This window comes from Haliotis cracherodii, unplaced genomic scaffold, assembly GCF_022045235.1.
Source record: "Haliotis cracherodii isolate W230 unplaced genomic scaffold, xgHalCrac1.p SCAF_13, whole genome shotgun sequence".
Taxonomy (NCBI): Eukaryota; Metazoa; Mollusca; class Gastropoda; order Lepetellida; family Haliotidae; genus Haliotis; species Haliotis cracherodii.
The window spans coordinates 19838589-19860233 of NW_027266268.1; the positions used below are offsets into that span (position 1 = coordinate 19838589).

At 39.8% G+C, this 21645-nt stretch overlaps 2 protein-coding genes across 2 annotated transcripts in view; one reads left to right on the top strand and one right to left on the bottom strand.

The window, feature by feature from the left end:
* Positions 1–7748, bottom strand: part of LOC139459706 (vacuolar protein sorting-associated protein 52 homolog) — a 44067-nt gene extending 36319 nt beyond the window's left edge. The window contains exons 1-3 of the mRNA XM_071241345.1: positions 7683–7748; positions 6683–6758; positions 5030–5082 (exon numbers count right to left, since the gene is read on the bottom strand). Coding sequence (XP_071097446.1) covers positions 5030–5082; positions 6683–6758; positions 7683–7748 — 195 coding nt within the window. The remainder of the gene's footprint in view (positions 1–5029; positions 5083–6682; positions 6759–7682) is intronic.
* On the top strand, positions 7748–17852 carry LOC139459705 (small ribosomal subunit protein uS13). The gene is made up of 5 exons (XM_071241344.1): positions 7748–7829; positions 8258–8359; positions 8770–8856; positions 9174–9367; positions 17734–17852. The coding sequence occupies exons 1-5, from the start codon at positions 7824–7826 to the stop codon at positions 17807–17809; spliced, it is 465 nt and encodes a 154-aa protein (XP_071097445.1). The 5' UTR covers positions 7748–7823; the 3' UTR covers positions 17810–17852.
* Positions 17853–21645: the final 3793 nt, after the last annotated feature.

Sequence of the window (21645 nt, forward strand, 5' to 3'; positions counted from 1 at the left end):
TTCAAGATGTAACCAGACAATTTCGCTCAAGTAAAAGTAAAACTAAAAATATCCTATTCAAGTTGTAAAAGGTTTTTCCTTACAGTTAAGGAACAAAGATGTTTCAAAAAATGTTCAGGTGAATTTGAATTTCAGGCAAATGAGAGGTCATCTGTCCTTGGTCAAGTGACTTTTTCTTAATTGTTTGAACTGCAAAGGTGTTGGTGGTCATGTGGACTAAATTACTGAACAAAAGCAGACCCAATCACAGGCCAAGCCCAAACAAATACCTGACTGACCACACAGAAACCCATATGTTGTGTGGGCTGACAGGGGACTCCATGACACAAGCTGGACAGTGCAGTAGGGGGATGGACTGGGGAATTGGTGTAGTTCATAACACGTAATATGTTCAGCTCACAGCTTTTACAACACTGTAACAAGATAAAGCATGTTTGCCTATAAGAACAATGTACATCCACCTTCATTCCACCAATAGGACCCACAGACTCCATTGCTCGATTGAAGCTTTTTCTGGAAGTGGTAAAGAAATTCTGTCGTCTGATTTTCTCTAACCCAGAATTAAGTCAGTATTTTCAATAAGAATTTTTGAAAGAAATCCTGCAATTTAACCATGTCTTAAATGTGAAAAGATAGTTTGGAAATATATAACAAGAGCTTGCTAGAGCAAGACTATTCAAGATGGCGGTGTCCAGCGAGTGATAGCATTTAATGTTGTCAGCGTAACTTGTCACTGGTAAGTAATGTTCTGTGCGATGGAATATGTGACGTGAGGGAGGTAGGTTGCTGGGGAATGACAGTTAGAGGTTTGTCTGTTTCAGAGTGCTGCTGTGTGCTCATATACATGTTTGATCTTGAATATATCTGAATAAAGAACTCAACACATCGTTTTGTCATCACAGGGCATTATTCCCATCTAACACATGTTGAACTTTTCTGTTATTGAAGTACTGCAGAGCTTATGCATGTTGTTTTTATACATTTGAGTTTTTCATGTAATGCATGCATATCTGTATGCAAAGTGATTGGGTTTTGAATGTTTTTGGGGGGGTATTTTACACAAACATGCAGCTTATCTGTAACTCTGAGTACGCTTAACTGAGTTAAAGGGCTGAGTACGCTTAACTGAGTTAAAGGGCCAAGAAATGGTAACTTAAAGTCATGTTCACTGTGATGCATCCAAGCTGTATTCCTAAGCTTTGTTCTAAGCAGTCACTTCAAATGAACCAACACATTTAGTGTTATTAAATAATACCTTTTGGCATGTTTTAGAATTTTTGTAACAAAATTAGTGTTGCCAACACTGAAAGTCAGTTTGGGAAAGTTTCACCTAAACACACCTGGAGACTTGTGGAAAGACCCGTAAAGCCTTAATGTTTGTGTTGTCTGCTCCAAGGTGTGGTGTAATAACCCGTAAAGCCTTAATCTTTGTGTTGTTTGCTCCAAGGTGTGGTGTAATAACCCGTAAAGCCTTAATGTTTGTGTTGTCTGGTCCCAGGTGTGGTGTAATAACCCATAAAGCCTGTGTTAGAGTTGTCAGGTCCCTGGCGCGGTGTTACAACCCATAAACTCCAAATGTTTGTGTTGTATTCCCTGGAGGTGTGTACCAGACCATAAACCCTTTATGTTTGTGTTGTACTTCCTGGAGCGGTGTGACAACCTGTAAGCCCTTTATGTTGTCTGGTCCCAGGTGTGGTATAATAACCCGTAAAGCCTTAATGTTTGTGTTGTCTGGTCCCAGGTGTGGTATAATAACCCGTAAACCCTTTATGTTTGTGTTGTTTGCTCCAAGGTGTGATGTTATAACCCCTAAAGCCTTAATGTTTGTGTTGTCTGGTCCCTGGAGCGGTGTAACAACCCGTAAACCCTTTATGTTTGTGTTGTCTGGTCCCTGGAGCGGTGTAACAACCCGTAAACCCTTTATGTTTGTGTTGTCTGGTCCCTGGAGCGGTGTAACAACCCGTAAACCCTTTATGTTTGTGTTGTCTGGTCCCTGGAGCGGTGTAACAACCCGTAAACCCTTTATGTTTGTGTTGTCTGGTCCCTGGAGCGGTGTAACAACCCGTAAACCCTTTATGTTTGTGTTGTCTGGTCCCTGGAGCGGTGTAACAACCCGTAAACCATTTATGTTTCTGTTGTAATGTCCCTGGTGTGGTATAATAACCCGTAAAGCCTTAATGTTTGTGTTGTCTTTCCAAGGTGTGGTGTTATAACCCGTACAGCCTTAATGTTTGTGTTGTCTGCTCCAAGGTGTGGTATAATAAACAGTAAAGCCTTAATGTTTGTGTTGTCTGCTCTTGCGTGTGGTGCAATAACCCGGAAACCCAAAATGTCTGTCTTGTATGATCACTGGTGCGGTGTAACAACCCATAAACCCTTTATGTTTGTGTTGTCTGGTCCCAGGTGTGGTATGATAACCTGTAAACTCCAATTGTTTGTGTTGTCTGGTCCCTGGTGTGGTATAATAACCCGTAAAGCCTTAATGTTTGTGTTGTCTGCTCCAAGGTGTGGTGTGATAACCCGTTAAGCCTTAATCTTTGTGTTGTTTGCTCCCTGGTGTGGTATAATAACCCGTAAAGCCTTAATGTTTGTGTTGTCTGCTCCAAGGTGTGGTGTGATAACCCGTAAAGCCTTAATCTTTGTGTTGTTTGCTCCAAGGTGTGGTTGCTATAACCCGTAAAGCCTTAATGTTTGTGTTGTCTGGTCCCAGGTGTGGTGTGATAACCCATAAAGCCTTAATGTTTGTGTTGTCTGGTCCAAGGTGTGGTGTAATAACCCGTAAAGCCTTAATGTTTGTGTTGTCTTGTCCCAGGTGTGGTATAATAACCCGTAAACCCTTTATGGTTGTGTTGTCTGGTCCCTGGAGCGGTGTAACAACCTGTAAACCATTTATGTTTGTGTTGTATTCCCTGGAGCGGTGTAACAACCTGTAAACCCTTTATGTTTGTGTTGTCTGGTCCAAGGTGTGGTGTAATATCCCGGAAACCCTGTGTTAGTGTTGTCAGGTCCCTGGTGCAGTGTTACAACCCATAAACTCCAAAAGTTTGTGTTGTCTGGTCCAAGGTGTGGTGTAATATCCCGGAAACCCTGTGTTAGTGTTGTCAGGTCCCTGGTGCGGTGTTACAACCCATAAACTCCAAATGTTTGTGTTGTATTCCCTGGAGGTGTGTACCAGACCATAAACCCTTTATGTTTGTGTTGTATTTCCTGGAGCGGTGTGACAACCTGTAAACCCTTTATGTTGTCTGGTCCCAGGTGTGGTATAATAACCCGTAAAGCCTTAATGTTTGTGTTGTCTGGTCCCAGGTGTGGTATAATAACCCGTAAAGCCTTAATGTTTGTGTTGTCTGGTCCCAGGTGTGGTGTAATAACCCAAAAACCCTCAATGTCTGTCTTGTCTGGTCACTGGCACGGTGTTACAACCCATAAACTGCAAATGTTTGTGTTGTCTGGTCCCAGGTGTGGTATAATAACCCGTAAACCCTTTGTTTGTGTTGTCTGGTCCCTGGAGCGGTGTAACAACCCGTCAACCCAGTATAATTAACCATAAAGCCTTAATGTTTGTGTTGTCTGCGCCAAGGTGTGGTATAATAAACCGTAAAGCCTTAATGTTTGTGTTGTCTGGTCCGAGGTGTAGTGTAATAACCCAATAACCCAAAATGTCCGTCTTGTCTGGTCACTGGTGTGGTATAATAACCTGTAAAGCCTTAATGTTTGTGTTGTCTGGTCCCTGGGGCGGTGTAAGAACCCGTAAACCCTCTATGTTTGTGTTGTATTCCCTGGAGCGGTGTAACAACCTGTAAACCCTTTACGTTTGTGTTGTCTGGTCCCAGGTGTGGTATGATAACCTGTAAACCCTTTGTTTGTGTTGTCTGGTCCCAGGTGTGGTGTAATAACCCGTAAAGCCTTAATGTTTGCCTGGTGTGATGAAACAACCTGTAAACTCTTAATTTTTGTGTTGTCTGGTCCCTGGAGCGGTGTAACAACCTGTAAACTCTTAATGTTTGTGTTGTTTGGTCCCTGGAGCGGTGTAACAACCTGTAAACTCTTAATGTTTATGTTGTTTGGTCCCTGGTGTGGTGTAACAACCCGTAAACCCTTTATGTCTGTGTTCTCTGGTCCCTGGTGTGGTGTAACAACCCGTAAACCCTTTATGTCTGTGTTGTCTGGTCCCTGGTGTGGTGTAACAACCCGTAAACCCTTTATGTTTGTGTTGTCTGGTCCCTGGTGTGGTGTAACAACCCGTAAACCCTCAATGTTTGTGTTGTCTGGTCACTGGTGTGGTGTAACAACCCGTAAACCCTTTATGTCTGTGTTGACTGGTCCCTGGTGTGGTGTAACAACCCGTAAACCCTCAATGTTTGTGTTGTCTGTTCCCTGGTGTGGTGTAACAACCCGTAAACCCTTTATGTTTGTGTTCTCTGGTCCCTGGTGTGGTGTAACAACCCGTAAACCCATAATGTTTGTGTTGCCTGGTCCCTGGTGTGGTTTTATAACCCTTAAACTCTACATATTTGTCTTGTCTGGTCTATGGAATTGTATAACAACCCGTAAACCCTTTATGTTTGTGTTGTCTGGTGCCTGGTGTGGTGAAACAATTATATATTCGTGAACGAATATTCTCGATATCGGAGCTTGCGACATCGTTCATACAATGTTTGGCCCTCACTCTATGAAGGTGCTTACTCCAATGAACTCAAAGTGAAGGTCAATTCTTAAATGTCATTTGCACTGATGTCAACATATTGTTCACTTACTTTGTAATTTCAAACATTTCTCTTCATCTTTCTTAAAATGACAATGGGCTATTTATAGAAGAACTTGTGAAAGACGTGCTGACAAGCTAAAAAACTTAATCAGGCGAAGCAGGATTTGAACCCACAATCATAGGTTTCAATGGAGGCAACTCTTCACAGCTAATCGCAGTGCCTTAGACTGCTGTCCCTTGCTAAAAGGTCACAGCTTCATTCACAGGGGCCATAAAAATAACTCCTCACAGCTCGCTGAACATACTCTACTGATTACTTACGGTCTTCAGGGCTTCCTTCACAATGTCATCTTCAAGATTCTGCTGGATGTGTACTGAAATATGACACACACCAAATTACTGGGGTATGACTACTGGAGCTTATAACTATTGTAACTATTGCAAAAGTATTGGGTTTATTTAAATTGTCACAGCAAAATCGACCCGTGGAGATCCGGGGTGGAATTGGTCTTCAGCAACCCAAAAGGCGACTATGCTTGTCGTAAGAGGCGACTAACGGGATCGGGTGGTCAGGGCCGCTGACTTGGTTCATGCATGTCATCGATCACAATTGCGTGGATCGATGCTCATGATTTCAATCACTGGATTGTCTGGTCCAGAATCGATTATTTACAGACTGTAAAGCGTTAAACAACAAACAAACAAATAAACACAGAAACATCACAAAAGTCTGAAGTTACCTCCCTTTTCTAATAGTACCAGATACCCAGATACTATAGAGGTCAGAATAATGATATCAATAGTCCATTGCTACCATGACTATGACAGTAGTGTCTTGTGACAGAATGTCTTTATCTTTCAACGGTGCACATTTTTTGGTTCAGTTCAGCAGGTCCACTGTTTCCAAATATTCCTGAGGCAAGGAGTTAACTGACTGTAAAAGTCAAGTTTCCACCCTTGTCTGTGCAATGAAAATGGCATAACGAAATTGACATCTGTTTCGCAAACTTCAGTGCAGATTTCTGACAATTGCACAATTTACAGAGTGTGCTCAAGTGATCAGATCTTGACTGGGAGCTGCCATTTTGTTTAAAGCAAATGCAAGTGATATGAGAGGTGGAATCTGATTGGTCAACAGGAGGGAATTAGAAGAGGCATAACTTGTAACAGCCACAGGCGGCGCTACGATCGAACCACGAAATTCCAGCCTATTTGGGCAAAAGTGGAAACTGGATTTTTGAGTCAGTTAACTCCCTTGCCTTGGGAAGATGCTGTTTCCACTGTACATTGTTTTAGAGTGAGTGAGTTGGGCTAAACGCTGCTTTTTCCAGTATTCCAGTTATATCACAGTGTATCAGCTTAATTTGGGAGGAAAGCCCGGAGTGATGCAGGTCTCAGACGTTTACCACTTCGGTGAAACCCACGAGCACAGGTATTGTGCTGACAAACCTAGAAACATAATCGGGTTGAACCGTGATTTGAACCCACAATCATAGGTTTCTGGCGTGCCCAAGGAATGCAACTCTGCACAGTGAATTGCAGTGCCTTAGACGACTGGGCCACCAGTGCCCACCATTGCTTTAGAAGATTGCTGAGATAAGGTAAATATTGGGTTTATCAAAAATAGTAACATGCACATACAGTATAACTATGAATCGTCAAAGGTATTTGAAGTAATTTGTCTATGTCAATGGCATAAAAGGTCTGGTTTGGTCCAAAATGAGCAGATTTGTGACAAATTGAGGCTGGATCTATTATTTTGACACCTCAATTCTTCAATGATATTTGCTGCAGAACTGGGGTCAAATATTGATCAATGAGCAGGTAATATATATTTAAAATTTACCTGGTCATATCCAGACAGCTTACAATAATACATAGTGGCCCATTGACAGATTCAGTCTGGGTCTAATGTTTTTGAAGCTTTTGAGAAATTTGAGAAACCCCATATCAAATAATCTCCACTGGTCTCACCATCGACTTCATCCAGGAGAAACTCATTTGACGTCAAGTCCAGCTCTCCCAGATTGAGATGAACCTCTTCAATACCCTGCAACATATATATGATCATGATAATGGCGATGTAGCATTGTCAATATTTTGGAAAATGCTGGAGCTGCAATGAACACTTCTTTAGTGTTTTAACAACGTTAACTTATCAGCATGTTTAACTTCCGCATTGTTATCTTTGTACATAAATCCTACCTTGAAATTGAAAAGTTGCTGAACACATAATTTCAATTTTATGAAAACTGAATAACTTTGTTGCCAGAACTGATGTATTCTGTTGGCTTGTGGTAATACAACCAGATTACAACAGCTCATGACCAACCTTATTACTTCTATGGAGGGACGGTGGTGCCAAATTAGTCTGTAAAAACGTATTTTAGAGGGCAAATGACACACAGATTATAAGCAATAACTGAACTAAACATGCATTATCTTGTTTACAAACTAGGCCTAGTTAGCTACAAACGAGGCATGTTATGTATTCCAAATATTTTTTAACAAGGTACTCATATGTTTTCTTTTTAAGATTTTGCTCATCATTTTACTATAATAAAAAAGAGCAAAAACATGTGCACGCTATGATGTGCCAGTGAGCTCAGGGAGAGATTGCACATGAGATTGAGAACTTCATCATGGTAAAGTGTTTATCATGTTTATGCACTGGTTGATGTATTTAATGACTAGGTATACTTGTCCCACTTCCCCGAAGGGTTCACTTAACAGCTGCTTAATTCGTCTGTAGCGAGACCTGAGACCTGAGACGATCTAACTTATTTTTTAAAGGAGAAAGAAACTGTATACACTACACAACACAGTGCAAACTGTAAATTTGGTTTTCACTCTCGTGGATAAATACAATTACTTTATTTAGGTCAAGCAAATTTGAATTAAGAACAAACAAAATAGAATCGTCTCAAAACTGTATTGCTAGACAAATTTATATAATCATTAATTAAAAGATTACCACTTCTTCTCCAATGCCAATAATACCATCGCTAGTCTTCGTGTCATCTGCTATGACTGCCGACATTTTGAGAAGGCGGAAGTTGTCACTCGTCTTACACAGTTATCGCCCTTCTACTTCCTTTTCCTCTAAGCCTCCAACATGTCGGTGAGTTGTGGAAGCGACTCCAGATTAGAATCCACTCATCCATGGATATATATGATATTTATGAAAAATAAAACCCATCAGAATCAAACATTGATATGTTGACTTGCCATATTTGACACGATTTTAATTTTTTAAAATTGATTTCTGTGTTACTGTGACATATTGTTTTACGGGTAGTTGCACTTCTGATCGTCTGATATTTCACAAGGCTTGCTATTTATATTTTAGGAAGCTGTAACCAATACTGTGTGGCGATAAATATGAACCATTGCCCAGAGCTTTGGTATATGTCAACTTTATTTGGCAATTCTAGGCAACATATCAAGCTGAAGTCTCCATTTTTACTTGATCTCGAAACGTGACTTCATGGGGTTCGATTTGTTTGCGTGTTGATTGGATATTTGTATAAACAGGATATTTCTTTTCAGGGGTCTCTGGTTATACCCGAGAAGTTCCAGCACATCTTGCGTGTGATGAACACCAACATTGATGGACGCACAAAGATTATGTTCGCCCTTACAGCAATTAAGGTGTGTACCGTACTTTCTTGCATATGTAGATTATTTGTTTAATTAATATTCATCCATACTAGTAAAAAAAATTGAATGCAGTCATGTTTGAATGGTATGTTGTCATGTTTTATTTTCTCAAGGCATTTATCATGTTTATTTATCATGTTAAATATATATTCAGTGACTTTGTCATGCTCACAATACATCACTATAATACTCTGAACAGAGTATTTTGGGTATTCTGACGATTGTGTAATACACATTACCAGAAAATTCTGAAGCATTGAGAACTTGTTCGGAAATATAGCCCTCAAATGCAATTAGTCACTGAAGACTACCATCATTGTATTTTTATCACAACTTAGTACTTTTGGTCCAGAGTGACTTTTACTAAAGACTTGGTGAAACATTATTTGATTTCATTTCAGGGTATGGGTCGTAGATTCTCCAACGTTGTGTTGAAGAAGGCAAACATCGACCTTACTAAACGTGCAGGAGAGCTTTCTGATGAGGAGGTATGATTGAACATCTACGCACAGGTTATATTTAAAAAATAATAAATGAAATAACTTGTTTGTACGCTGTGGTTTCACCAGTGTTGAATGGATGACCTTACATTACCAAATCAATTGGAACGTAGTTGTATTAACTTTGATTTTAAGAGAGCTACAATGATGAATATACCCTCTTGGGTGGATGAAAACCAGTGATTTCAATCTTTCACTCGCCGAACTGAGTAGCTCTAAATTTCTGCTTGATAGTTATGTTGACTACCTGCACTTTCTTCACATTCATGTTTTGCAGATGCTTGATACTTGACTGTTTGTTGTAGGTGGACAGGGTTATCACAGTGATGACGAACCCCCGCCAGTATAAGATCCCAGATTGGTTTCTCAACAGACAGAAGGATGTGAAGGATGGCAAGTTCAACCAGGTCCTGGCCAACATGCTCGACAACAAACTTCGTGAGGATTTGGAGAGATTGAAGAAGATCAGGAACCACCGAGGCCTCCGTCACTACTGGGGGTGAGTACATGGACCGACCCAGGGTAGCAAGTCCCTTGTTAGGATTCTGGGCAGAAAAAGCCCACAGTACTGCAGTCTTCTCATAGGACGAAAACCATTATCCTTGTTTGACAGCACTATGCCCCTAAGACATCTTTCTAAGTGCATGCCCTTACGATGTGTTAGTGTTTGTGCAGTAAGTCAGTCAGTGAGTTGTAACCATGGTAACAGAATCAGTTTTATGGTTTATTTTGGAAATTTTCACACAGAATTTTTTCCAATGCAGCTTTCTGATTTTTGTAATGAGTGCTAGTAAATATGCCTAATAAAATGTATCTTTGCAATGATGAACATACCCTCTGGGTGGATGACATTCTGTGATTTCAATCTTTCACTCGCCGAACTGAGCAGAGGTACGATTTAGGAAGTATTTCGTGAAAGTAAGATCGGTTAATAGTTCGATTATATTTTTATCTGCACATTTGTGTCGTTTTACAGCCCTCTAAGTTCGTTTTTTTTCGTGGGGGGGGCGTGCTCCAAACAAGAATATTTTAGGAGCCAAAAGATACCTTAAACAAATATTGTCACAAGTTATTTTGAGTTATCGGTAACCAAGTGGTGTGCAGCAGTTCCTCATAATAAAGAAGTTGACATCCATATATTCTCTTCCTTATGTGTATCACTTCTAAATGCCTTTCGGGGCGGTCGGGTAGCCTAGTGGTTAAAGCGTTCGCTCGTCACGCCGAAGACCCGGGTTTGATTCCCGACATGGGTACAATGTGTGAAGCCCATTTCTGGTGTCCCCCGCCGTGATATTGCTGGAATATTGCTAAAAGCGACGTAAAACCATACTCACTCACTCTAAATGCCGTTCAAAGACCTTTTCATCACAATGAGTCTGAAGACAATAATATCAACAAAATAAAACGTTGCTATTTTAGAATTTTCGTGGATTGACCTACAGATTGCTCTGATTGGAATAGCCTTGTGATTAAAGTTCACATGTTTAGTTAATTTGTGAGCGTTACTGTGCCATGATGAACACACCCTCTGGGTGGATGATATTCTGTGATTTCAATCTTTCACTCGCCGAACTGAGCAGACGTCAACTGATACAAGGTTCTCTATTAGTAGATCAGGGTTATGGAGAAAAAAATCCTTTTTGCAGTTCCCATTGAATGAAGTTTCATACAAGCTTTTGGTCATCTGCAATAATTTATTTGATAATTTATTTGATACTCCAATCAAATCAATCATTAATATTTTTGTTTACACAAGATACAGAAACATGTTTTAATTACGTGCAGTGTCCGAAATAGCTGTCTGTCTGGTTCTGTTTTGTAAGATTGAGTTGTCTCAGGAGTAGTAACTAGTTAACATCAGCTGTATTTTGTCTTCATTTAAGATGCTCACATGAAGAGAAGAATTACTTTGTTTAGGGTGACATTTCCAAGTTATGCATGGATGTACAGTAAGACTGGGACAGGCATCACTGGGCGACAGCTTTTACCGTCATACAGAAGTTGTAACAATAGATTTAGGAAACATGACGCACTCATTGCATGCTTGAGGTCAACTGTGGATTGAGCTTTAATTTTGATTATGCTGCAATGATGAACATACCATCTGGGTGGATGACATTCTGTGATTTCAATCTTTCACTCGCCGAACTGAGCAGCATTGTGTGTAATTTCAAAATACCCCTTTGCACTAGAACTGTTTCGGTTTGAAGTAGTCAAGTATCAAATGGTCGAGTTGCAACATCTTGATGACCCTGTCAGAGCTCCAGATAAGCTTTTGCTGTTGTGGGTATTTTACCCATGCATTTTAAAATCATTGGGTATCAGTAATTCTATCTGGGTATTCAAATTTCTGTTACCCACTAGTTTTTACACATGTGGGTATTTAAGTTAAATATTTAAAAACACTGTCTGTGTGCCATCCCGTGGCTGGTAACATTTTTGTCAGGATAGGTGAAATTTTTTCCTACCTGCCCGATTGTCGAGAAGGAAATTTCATTGCTATGCTACACTGACAGTGACAGTTTTGAATCTGACATTGTGTGAGAGCGGAACAACCTTTGTGGTTATAAACATGATAAAGCTGTAAATATCAAAGGCAGGTTACAGTTTTGAGTCCGTAGCCCGCCTTGCTTCTTGAAGTCAGTGTCTATAAATCTTGTGATTAAATTTTTTTTTAATGTAATAAGCTGTCATGATGAATATACCCTCTGGGTGGATGAAATTCTGTGATTTCAATCTTTCACTCGCCGAACTGAGCAGCTGATTGAGAAATAATTTGAAAATTTGTTCTCCTTTTCTGTTGATATAGTCAAGGTTAGTCTTTTTACTCTGAACATAACTTGGGGCGGTCGGGTAGCCTAGTGGTTAAAGCGTTCGCTCGTCACGCCGAAGACCCGGGTTCGATTCCCGACATGGGTACAATGTGTGAAGCCCATTTCTGGTATCCCCAGCTGTGATATTGCTGGAATATTGCTAAAAGCGGCGTAAAACAAAACTCACTCACTCACTGAACATAACTTACAAACTGATCATGTTTGCTACTGCATATAGTTGAACAGGTGCCTTTTGAATGTTTTGTGATCATGGTGATTCAGGATTTCTTTGGGTGCTACCTTGGCAGCATGTTAATATGAGTGTTCTTGTTTCTGGTGCCAAACATTTCAATATTGTTTCATAATACTTTGGCTAGTATAGGGTAATAAGGACTGGTATCTGTCATTGTCATAGAAACTTAAGATTATTTATACATCAATGTTGGGGATATTCAAACAGAAGTTGGGGATATTCAAGCAAAGTGGTATTTGTGATTTGTTTCGTCATCTTACCCTGAAAAACACACAAATCAAGTTTTTTGTGTTAAGTGGTAGAAACTTGTCAGAGCAGTTTTAACCTGCCTCAATTGTTTGTTATGTTTTGGTTGATCAACCAGGACATGCTCCGTCTTTCTAAGGAAAAATAACCTCAACTATTTTATGTTGTGGGTTTTGTGGATAAGGTTTTCAAATAGTTTACACAGTATTACGCTGCCATGATGAACATACCCTCTGGGTGGATGAAATTCTGTGATTTCAATCTTTCACTCGCCGAACTGAGCAGCTGATTGAGAAATAATTTGAAAGTTCTATTTCCCCCATCTGTAGATGTATTCTGACAAGTTATTATTTTCAAAACAACTTTTTATGGAAATCTTGTGCCTTAAATTGTTGGATAATTTGGCTTCTTGAAACAACACATTAATATAATCTGGCTCTGTTGAGTAGGAACTAGTTCACATCAGCTGTATTTTGTCTTCATTTAAGATGCTCACATGACGAGAAGAATTATTATTGTTTAGGGTGACATTTCCAAGTTATGTCTGGATGTACAGTAAGATTGGGACGGGCATCACTGGGCGACAGCTTTAACCGTCATAATGACTATACTTTAAAAGACATACAGAAGTTGTAACAATAGATTTAGGAAACATGACGCACTCATTGTATGCTTGAGGTCAACTGTGGATTGAGCTTTAACTATTATTATGCTGCAATGATGAACATACCCTCTGGGTGGATGACATTCTGTGATTTCAATCTTTCACTCGCCGAACTGAGCAGCATTGTGTGTAATTTCAGAATACCACTTCGCACTAGAACTGTTTCGGTTTGAAGTAGTCAAGTATCAAATGGTCGAGTTGCAACATCTCGATTACCCAGTGTATTATTTTATGTTGTTTGTTCATGAGGTATTAAACATGCTAAGTACATGGTTATATTCAGAAATATGCCTGAACAGGATTAGGAGATAGCTTCATTACTGACTTCAGGATAATTTTGATTATGGAATCAGCATCTTTTAGCACACTGCACAAACTGTTGTGTTCTGTATCTTTGGGGTTTGCAAAGTCGGTCAATACATTAAACTAGATATGTTGGTAATGTCCTGGCACCAGATGAAATGTTCCTTAGATGTTTTGTAGATTGAGCTATCCAAAAGTTGACACAGTATTACGCTGCCATGATGAACACACCCTCTGGGTGGATGACATTTTGTGATTTCAATCTTTCACTCGCCGAACTGAGCAGCTGATTGAGAAATTATTTGAAAGTTCTATTTCTCCCATCTGTAGATGTATTCTGACACGTTATTTTCAAAGCAGCTTTTTATATGAAAATCTTGTCTTAAATTGTTGGATGTTTTGGCATCTTGAAACAATACATTAACAGGGTTAGAAACTAACAGTTTTTGTCCACTGGTCCTTTTAATGATAACATATAGCAAAACCCTTAAAATGAGCCAATTTCTACTAGTCCTTAGGATACCTTTACTATTGGGCAGTTTGGTAAGGACTACAGGACTAGTGCCAATTTCTAAAGCTGCATTAATATGATCTGGTTCTGTTTTTGTAAGATTGATTTGTCTCAGGAGTAGGAACTAGTTAACGTCAGCTGTATTTTGTCTTCATTTAAGATGCTCACATGAAGAGAAGAATTACTTTGTTTAGGGTGACATTTCCAAGTTATGCATGGATGTACAGTAAGACTTGGACGGGCATCACTGGGCGACAGCTTTGACCGTCATAACGACTATACTTTAAAAGACATACAGAAGTTGTAACAATAGATTTAGGAAACATGACGCACTCATTGCATGCTTGAGGTCAGCTGTGGATTGAACTTTAACTTTAATCATGCTGCCATGATGAACATACCCTCTGGGTGGATGACATTCTGTGATTTCAATCTTTCACTCGCCGAACTGAGCAGCTGATTAATAATTAATTTGACATCCAGTGAGTATCAGACATGCATGTAGATGGGGATATGTTATGTTGATGCACCATGATGCACAGGTAGATGAATTGTTAAACCTTTCGTCAAAGTCAGTGAAGGAGAGTGGCATACAACAGAACATTTCTAGACGCTTGTGTGAAATGAAAAATCCCTGTGGAAAACTGAATATAGCTGCCATGAAGAACATACCCTCTGGGTGGATGTCACTCTGTGATTTCAATCTTTCACTCGCTGAACTGAGAACCACAACTCTTTTTAAAGATTTGTGTACCTCATAAACAATAATGGTGTGAAAATGGTCCCCAGTGCAAAATGGAATTCTGAGGGCATACTCTATCCTGACCAGAGATAATCTTCAAGTTTCGGACTCATATTTGGGGGCTTGATGGATAGTATTTGTGAAGTCCTTGACAGCCATCAGGAGGTACTTGAATCTGACATCCATGTGTAAATTTTCAAATGAGTGTATTACTGTAAACCTGTGATTGTTAAATGGTCACTTCCTGATTCCTTGCTGTAATAGGTCCAATTGATAACACCCCAGTAGAGTTACTCCCCTTAGTCATGCAGGATCTGCTGGTTCATCCCATATGTGGTCCTTGGTCTCTCGGTGTCACATCTACGATACTTGTGAAAAGTTGTGTGACATGGGTGTCATAAGCTGCAATGATGAACATACCCTCTGGGTGGATGACATTCTTTGATTTCAATCTTTCACTCGCCGAACTGAGCAGCTTTGTGTACAGAGATAGAAAGTCCTACTGGGCTAAATCGGCCATTTTCTTTTTAAAGTGCCCTGATGGCTACTATTGTGTTTTTTCAGTCATAAATGTTGATTGCATGTAGATTTAGGGACATGATGATATGTTTGAGCATTTGAAGATGAGTTTATTCCATACGATGTCCAATGTCGATGTTGAGTCTAGATGTGACAGAAATGTCATGTTAAAAGTGAAAAATGATCTTAATAAAAACTAAAGATGTAAAAAATGTTGCTGCAATGATGAACATACCCTTTGGGTGGATGACATTCTGTGATTTCAATCTTTCACTCGCCGAACTGAGCAGCATTTTTCAGCCTGAAGTAAAGCACTGCTCCTGATGATTAAATGTAACGCTGGGCACGGTTGGCCCAGTTGTGTAAGGGGCCACAAATCGCTGTACAGGTGTGCACCCTTAGGCTTGCCAGAAACACGTGATCATTGGTTCAAATCCCAGATATGCCAATTGTTTCTTGGTTTGTTTGTTTGTCAGAATGTTGGTTTCACCAAAGCGGTAATCGTCTAAGACCTGCATCACTGCTTGCCAGAAACACGTGATCATTGGTTCAAATCCCAGATATGCCAATTGTTTCTTGGTTTGTTTGTTTGTCAGAATGTTGGTTTCACCAAAGCGGTAATCGTCTAAGACCTGCATCACTGCTGGCTTTCCACTTGCATCAAGCTGACACTGAATTGTAGCTTATTACAGCTGTTCAAAGCAGAATTAAACATGCTCGCTCACTCTCAAATGTGATGAAATGCAGTTTGATAATTGAATGGATAATGCCTTGCGATGTGGGGTAGGTTAATGGTTGGGGCTAGTAATTGAAATGACCACTCTCATATGACCCTCAAATAGTTAACACAGTATTTTGCTGCCATGATGAACATACCCTCTGGGTGGATGATAATCTGTGATTTCAATCTTTCACTCGCCGAACTGAGCAGCTTAATAAATATGTGAAGTTTTAGGGATTTGTGTAACAAAGTTAACTGCATATAGAAAAGAAGGTGTAAAAATTGTTCCCAGCACAAAATGGAATTCTAAGGGCATAGTATTTATGGATCGGGGATAGTTTTTAAGTCCCAGACTCAGATTTTGAAAGGGCTTATTTTCCTGACTTGGTGAATAATATTCTCAAGTTCCTTGACAGTGGTTTAAAGGGTGCTTGAATCTCACATCAAACGTCCATGTGTCATTGTAAACTTCTTGATTCCTTGCTTTGTCACAGTGTTTCACTGCAGAGTTACTCCCCTTAGCCATCTGCTGGTTCATCCCATATGTGGTCCTTGGTCTCTCGGTGTCACATCTACGATACTGGTGAAAAGTTGTGTGACATGGGTGTCATAAGCTGCAATGATGAACATACCCTCTGGGTGGATGACATTCTGTGATTTCAATCTTTCACTCGCCGAACTGAGCAGCTTCGTGTGCAGAGATAGGAATTCCCACTACCCTGAGCCAAATCGGCCATTTTTTAAGAGTATCTGATATCTACCACTGTTTTTCCAGAATTCCGCTTATTGTTTTTATTGGGAGGTATCCAAATGGCCGAATATGTAAACTGAAGAAAGAAAATAATATATATTGCATCCTGAAGGACACAAAATAATATTCATTGTACCATATTCTTGACAAGAAATTTAAAGGTCCCGTACTTCTTGTAAATCTTACAGTACAGTACACTACACCATTTCATTACTATACAGGACCCTCATATTTCCTGTAAGGACCCTTGAAATCAATTATTGGGAGGTCCCTTTGAACCCTAGTTTGGTAGGCCATGATAAAACCATGCCCTGACCTTCATTACTTGGAATCTGATTCGAATGACATAACTGAGTAACCTTTACATTTTTCATATGTAGGACAAAATGTGCGGATATCATTAAGCACAAGCAGCCATGATGAACATACCCTCTGGGTGGATGACATTCTGTGATTTCAATCTTTCACTCGCCGAACTGAGCAGCTTCATGTGCAGAGATAGGAATTACCACTACCCTGAGCCAAATCGGCCATTTTTTAGAGTATCACTGTCTGACATCTACCACTGTGTTTTTGTTTTTGGCAGAATTCTGCGAATTGTTTTTATTGGGAGGTATCCAAATGGCCGAATATGTAAACTGAAGAAAGAAAATTATATATATTGCATCCTGAAGGACACAAAATAATATTCATTGTACCATATTCTTGACAAGAAATTTAAAGGTCCCGTACTTCTTGTAAATCTTACAGTACAGTACACTACACCATTTCATTACTATACAGGACCCTAATATTTCCCGTAAGGACCCTTGAAATCAATTATTGGGAGTCCCCTTGAACCCTAGTTTTGTAGGCCATGATAAAACCATGCCTTGACCTTCATTACTTGGAATCTGATTCAAATGACATAACAACTGAGTAACCTTTTAACTAAATTTCTCATGTAGAACAAAATGCAGCATTAGAAATAGTCCTTGCCAAACTGCCCAATGGTAAAGGTATTATAAGGACAAGTAGAAATGTGCCCTTTTTAAGGGTTTTGCCTTATGTTACCATTTAAAAGGACTAGTGGACGAAAACTGTTAGTTTCTAACCCTGAAATGTGCGGATATCATTAAGCACAAGCTGCCATGATGAACACACCCTCTGGGTGGATGACATTCTGTGATTTCAATCTTTCACTCGCCGAACTGAGCAGCATTGTGCAACTTGAAATCTAGTTTTGTTCTGTATGTAACAAAGATTTACCTGGATGTAGTACCAGGAAATATTTTTGTGGCTCTTCTATTTCCAACATGTGTGTGTGTGTGTTGCCAGTGATTCAGTGATACGTTTGTTTCAGGTTGAGGGTCAGAGGTCAGCACACAAAGACCACTGGACGTCGTGGAAGGACCGTTGGTGTGGCCAAGAAGAAGTAAATCTCCGCAGCTCTGTAAATGTCAAAATAAACAAGAAAAACTCCGTGATTTTTTTGTAAATTCTTTTTAAAATACCCTGGGTTAGAATTGGTCCCAGCAACCCATTCTGGTTGATTTGATGGATAATCACTGGATTGTGTTTTAGACTGGATTATATGATATCATTGAGCTGGAATATTGCTGAGCAGCTCTAAAGCAAGAAACAAATAAGTTTGTATTGTTTGTATATATTCAAGACTTCCCAAATATCCTAGTCTGTTCCTGTCTGCCCAGAGAGCAGAATGTCAGGTTCTATCCCTGGTCTCATCATACCAAAGGACATTGCAAGACGGTAGTTCTTACCCTGCCTGGTGCTCAGAGTTTATTGGTAAAATCAAGGACTGGTCAGCATGGAGTCAGATACCATGACGCATAAGACTGCACGGTATTATCGGTATACTGCTTTTCAGTATTGCATGTATTGCAGTATTGTTTGTGTGTTCCAGTATTTTGGGCAAAACAAATGTCATAACTTTTGTTATTATTTGTATCGTTTAACCTAATATCTACACAGAAATTCATTTGCGAATGATACCTCAATTCGAAATTGAAAGGGATTTTTCTCACATTGTCTCTCCTGTATCCAAAGTGGTGGTGACTTGCCATGCTGAGTAATCATTACTTTAGTTTGTTGGGGTGGTCGGGTAGCCTAGTGGTTAAAGCGTTCACTCGTCACACTGAAGACCCGGGTTTGATTCCTGACATGGGTACAATGTGTGAAGCCCATTTCTGGTGTCCCCCGCCCTGATATTGCTTGAATTTTTGCTAAAAGCGGCGTAAAACCACTCACTCACTCACTCACTCACTCACTCACTTTAGTTTGTCGAAAATAGGATCTGCTACAAACAGTAGTGTAAATGACTGTCAAACACTACCTCCCAATATATCGCAATATATTATTTTGGCCAATACACAGCTCTAATGACGTAGTTTAACAAGGATACCCTGCTTAGACATGTATGCTCAATGGGCTAGAACCAAGTCCAGATGCCCAACAGGAACACCACTGTGACATGCATCACTTGCCTACCACAATAGACTGACATGTCTTGAGGTAACTGTAAATCCTGTACATAATCCCAACCAATCAGAGCGTTGCTTCCCAGATCATGAAAGTGACAGTCGGAATGTTATTTCTAATCAGGCAACCTCGAAAACTTTAACACGGGGTATTCCTAACAATAGTTACAGGCTTAACGACTGAATCCATACAATCTAGAAAATCTATTGGCCATTCCAGAATGATTTTTTTGTTCAGGTTTTAAAATTTAAATCGAGAATTTGTCAAAATTTGTTTCAAAGTGTAGTCGCCAGTTTGAAATCAGTGCCGTAAAGCACGAGAAAGCAGCCTTCTTATTGGCTTATGTTGACATCTTGTCAGTCAATCGTTGGTTGGTCAAAGTTTGCGCAAGGCTGGCCTGACGTGACCTGTAATGAGATGTCCACAGATCTTTCTTTGGCTGTAGCGAGAACTGAGATCTGATTTTAATGTGATTGAAACGGCACTAAACTCAATCACGATTTTGATCATGTCTGTTATTTCAGGTCTCTTTATTAATTTCTGGGTGACATTCTGCCTTTTTCTTATCATTTTGAAAATTATATGTGTCATGGAAACAGTTGCAAATAAAAATGGTTGCATACACATTTCACGTATACATATACACACAGGTCTTCAAATCAAGTTATATGACTGAATACTCCATAGTCACAGCATCGTATGCACAGCCACATAGGGAAACTTAACCTTTTTTTTTATAATAGTAATTAACATGTCATCAAAGTCAAACTTGTTGCCATGGAAACAGGAAATAAAATAAAAAATCCTAAATAGCAAACGGCCACACTTCAGCCCCTGATTACTACATCTACCAAGTTTGGATGAAAAATGTTGAATGTTGAAGTTCTGATCCGGAAGTAACATCTACCTCCATTTCAGATAAGATTTAACTTGTTTCCTTGGAAATAAGGGGAAAAGGAAAATTTGAAAAATCTTTAAATAGCAAAAGGCACCACTGCAGTTCCTGGTTAATGCGTGTACCAAGTTTGGATGAAAAATCTTTCACAGTTCTCAAGATATGCTGCAGAAAAGAAATACAGATGGACAGACCAGATGATTACTATATCACCCTTCACTTGGCAGGGGATAATGATTACTCGGTAAAAATATGCCCCTTTCAAGCTGTTTTCTGAACCATGCAGAAGAAAATTCAGTTTTTGTAGGGAGCACTCATCTACTGGTAATAGAGTTGAACCAACTCGCCAAACGTGGGAGACAAGTTGGATATGCACAGAACCTGGAAAAACATATCTTGGTTTCTTACAGGTATAGAGGGAGTACTCATGTTGTGCAAGTTATAACGATGAAATTATCTACTCTCCTGTGGACACGTGTTGCTTATAAGGCTATAAAGAGGTCAGTGTGACAAGTCAGTACCAGATTTCTCTAAAAGTCGTTTTATAGAAGATAATTATAATCAAACAATATGCTGAAACCCCATAAACCACGACATGGGATGATTTAAGGGCTATGTCATGGAGTCAACTATTACAATGTTAAAGTCTCAACCTTCACAATCATTTGATGAATGACTTGACACTATTCATTATTGCTCTCTGGGTTAAAAAAAAGTATTTCATTTGCACAGCAAGTGAGTGAGTGGGTTTGGTTTAACGCCGCTTTTAACAGTCTTCCAGTCATATCATAGCGTTTCAGCCTAATGTGGGAGGAAAGCCCAAAGTGATGCAAGTCTTAGACGTTTACCATTTCGGTGAAACCCACGAGCACAGGTATGGTGCCGACAAACCTAGAAACATAATCGAAGCGAACCGGGATTCGAACCCACAATCATAGGTTTCTGGCGTGCCCAAGGGACGTAACCCTGCACAGAGATTCGCAGCGCCTTAGACGACTGGGCCACCCGCGTCCCCCCACAGCAAGTGAATTCTCTTCACTTGTCATGATACTTCTCAAATGTTATCTATGAAAAGTTCACCGTTTTCAGTCATCGGGTACCTCACATCAACATGTACTACTATGTGTTACTGAACTCGCCACTGGAACTTATTAGCCGAGACAGGACACACACATATTGATCGTATTAATTGCCATTACCCCTACACAATGGTACGTGTCTGGGCGGACCTCATTCAGAGTCATACTGGGTCAATTGTCAGGTCACAACTCAGCTAATCCTGGCTTCCCAGTACCACTAGTAGCTTGTTGGGGCACTAAACACGGCAAATACCTTACTACAATTATTTCTTTTTCTCTAACTTGGCAAATGATTCAGCCATGTGCTCTAGCTGTGAAGGCTTCAAATCAACAGATAAATACTCTTTAAACTGTGTGTGTGTTGTTTGGAAAGTATGTTCATTGCCTGAAACATGTTTACGACTTTGACCTTGGACTCTGTAGTCGGTTGTCCTGTACCCAAGCATCAGGATTAAACAATTCAAAGGGTACTTACTGGTCTGAAACACAACCAACCCTATTTGACCTTGACATGAATGCCACTGACCTTTGATGTCGTACATGTGTAAGATCTTATTTTGTAGTAGTTGTGTAGGAAAAAAGAAAAGTCTTTTGACAAACATTTAGTGAAATGAAAAAACAAGATTTTGTCATTGAAGTTCATGAGATATCGTGAATAATATGCTATTCAACCAATAGCTATGGACCAAAATAGTCGATGGTGTGATCTCTCACCAAACGTGGGAGACAAGTTGGATATGCACAGAAGGACAAACATCTAAGGCTATAAAGAGGTCAGTGTGACAAGTCGATACCAGATTTC

Bases quoted from the DNA above. Each gene is read 5' to 3' on its own strand.
- LOC139459705 (XM_071241344.1), top strand. The intron at 8,360-8,769 runs GTGTGTACCGTA...ATTTCATTTCAG, and splicing joins TCGCCCTTACAGCAATTAAG to GGTATGGGTCGTAGATTCTC. The intron at 8,857-9,173 runs GTATGATTGAAC...TGTTTGTTGTAG, and splicing joins GAGAGCTTTCTGATGAGGAG to GTGGACAGGGTTATCACAGT.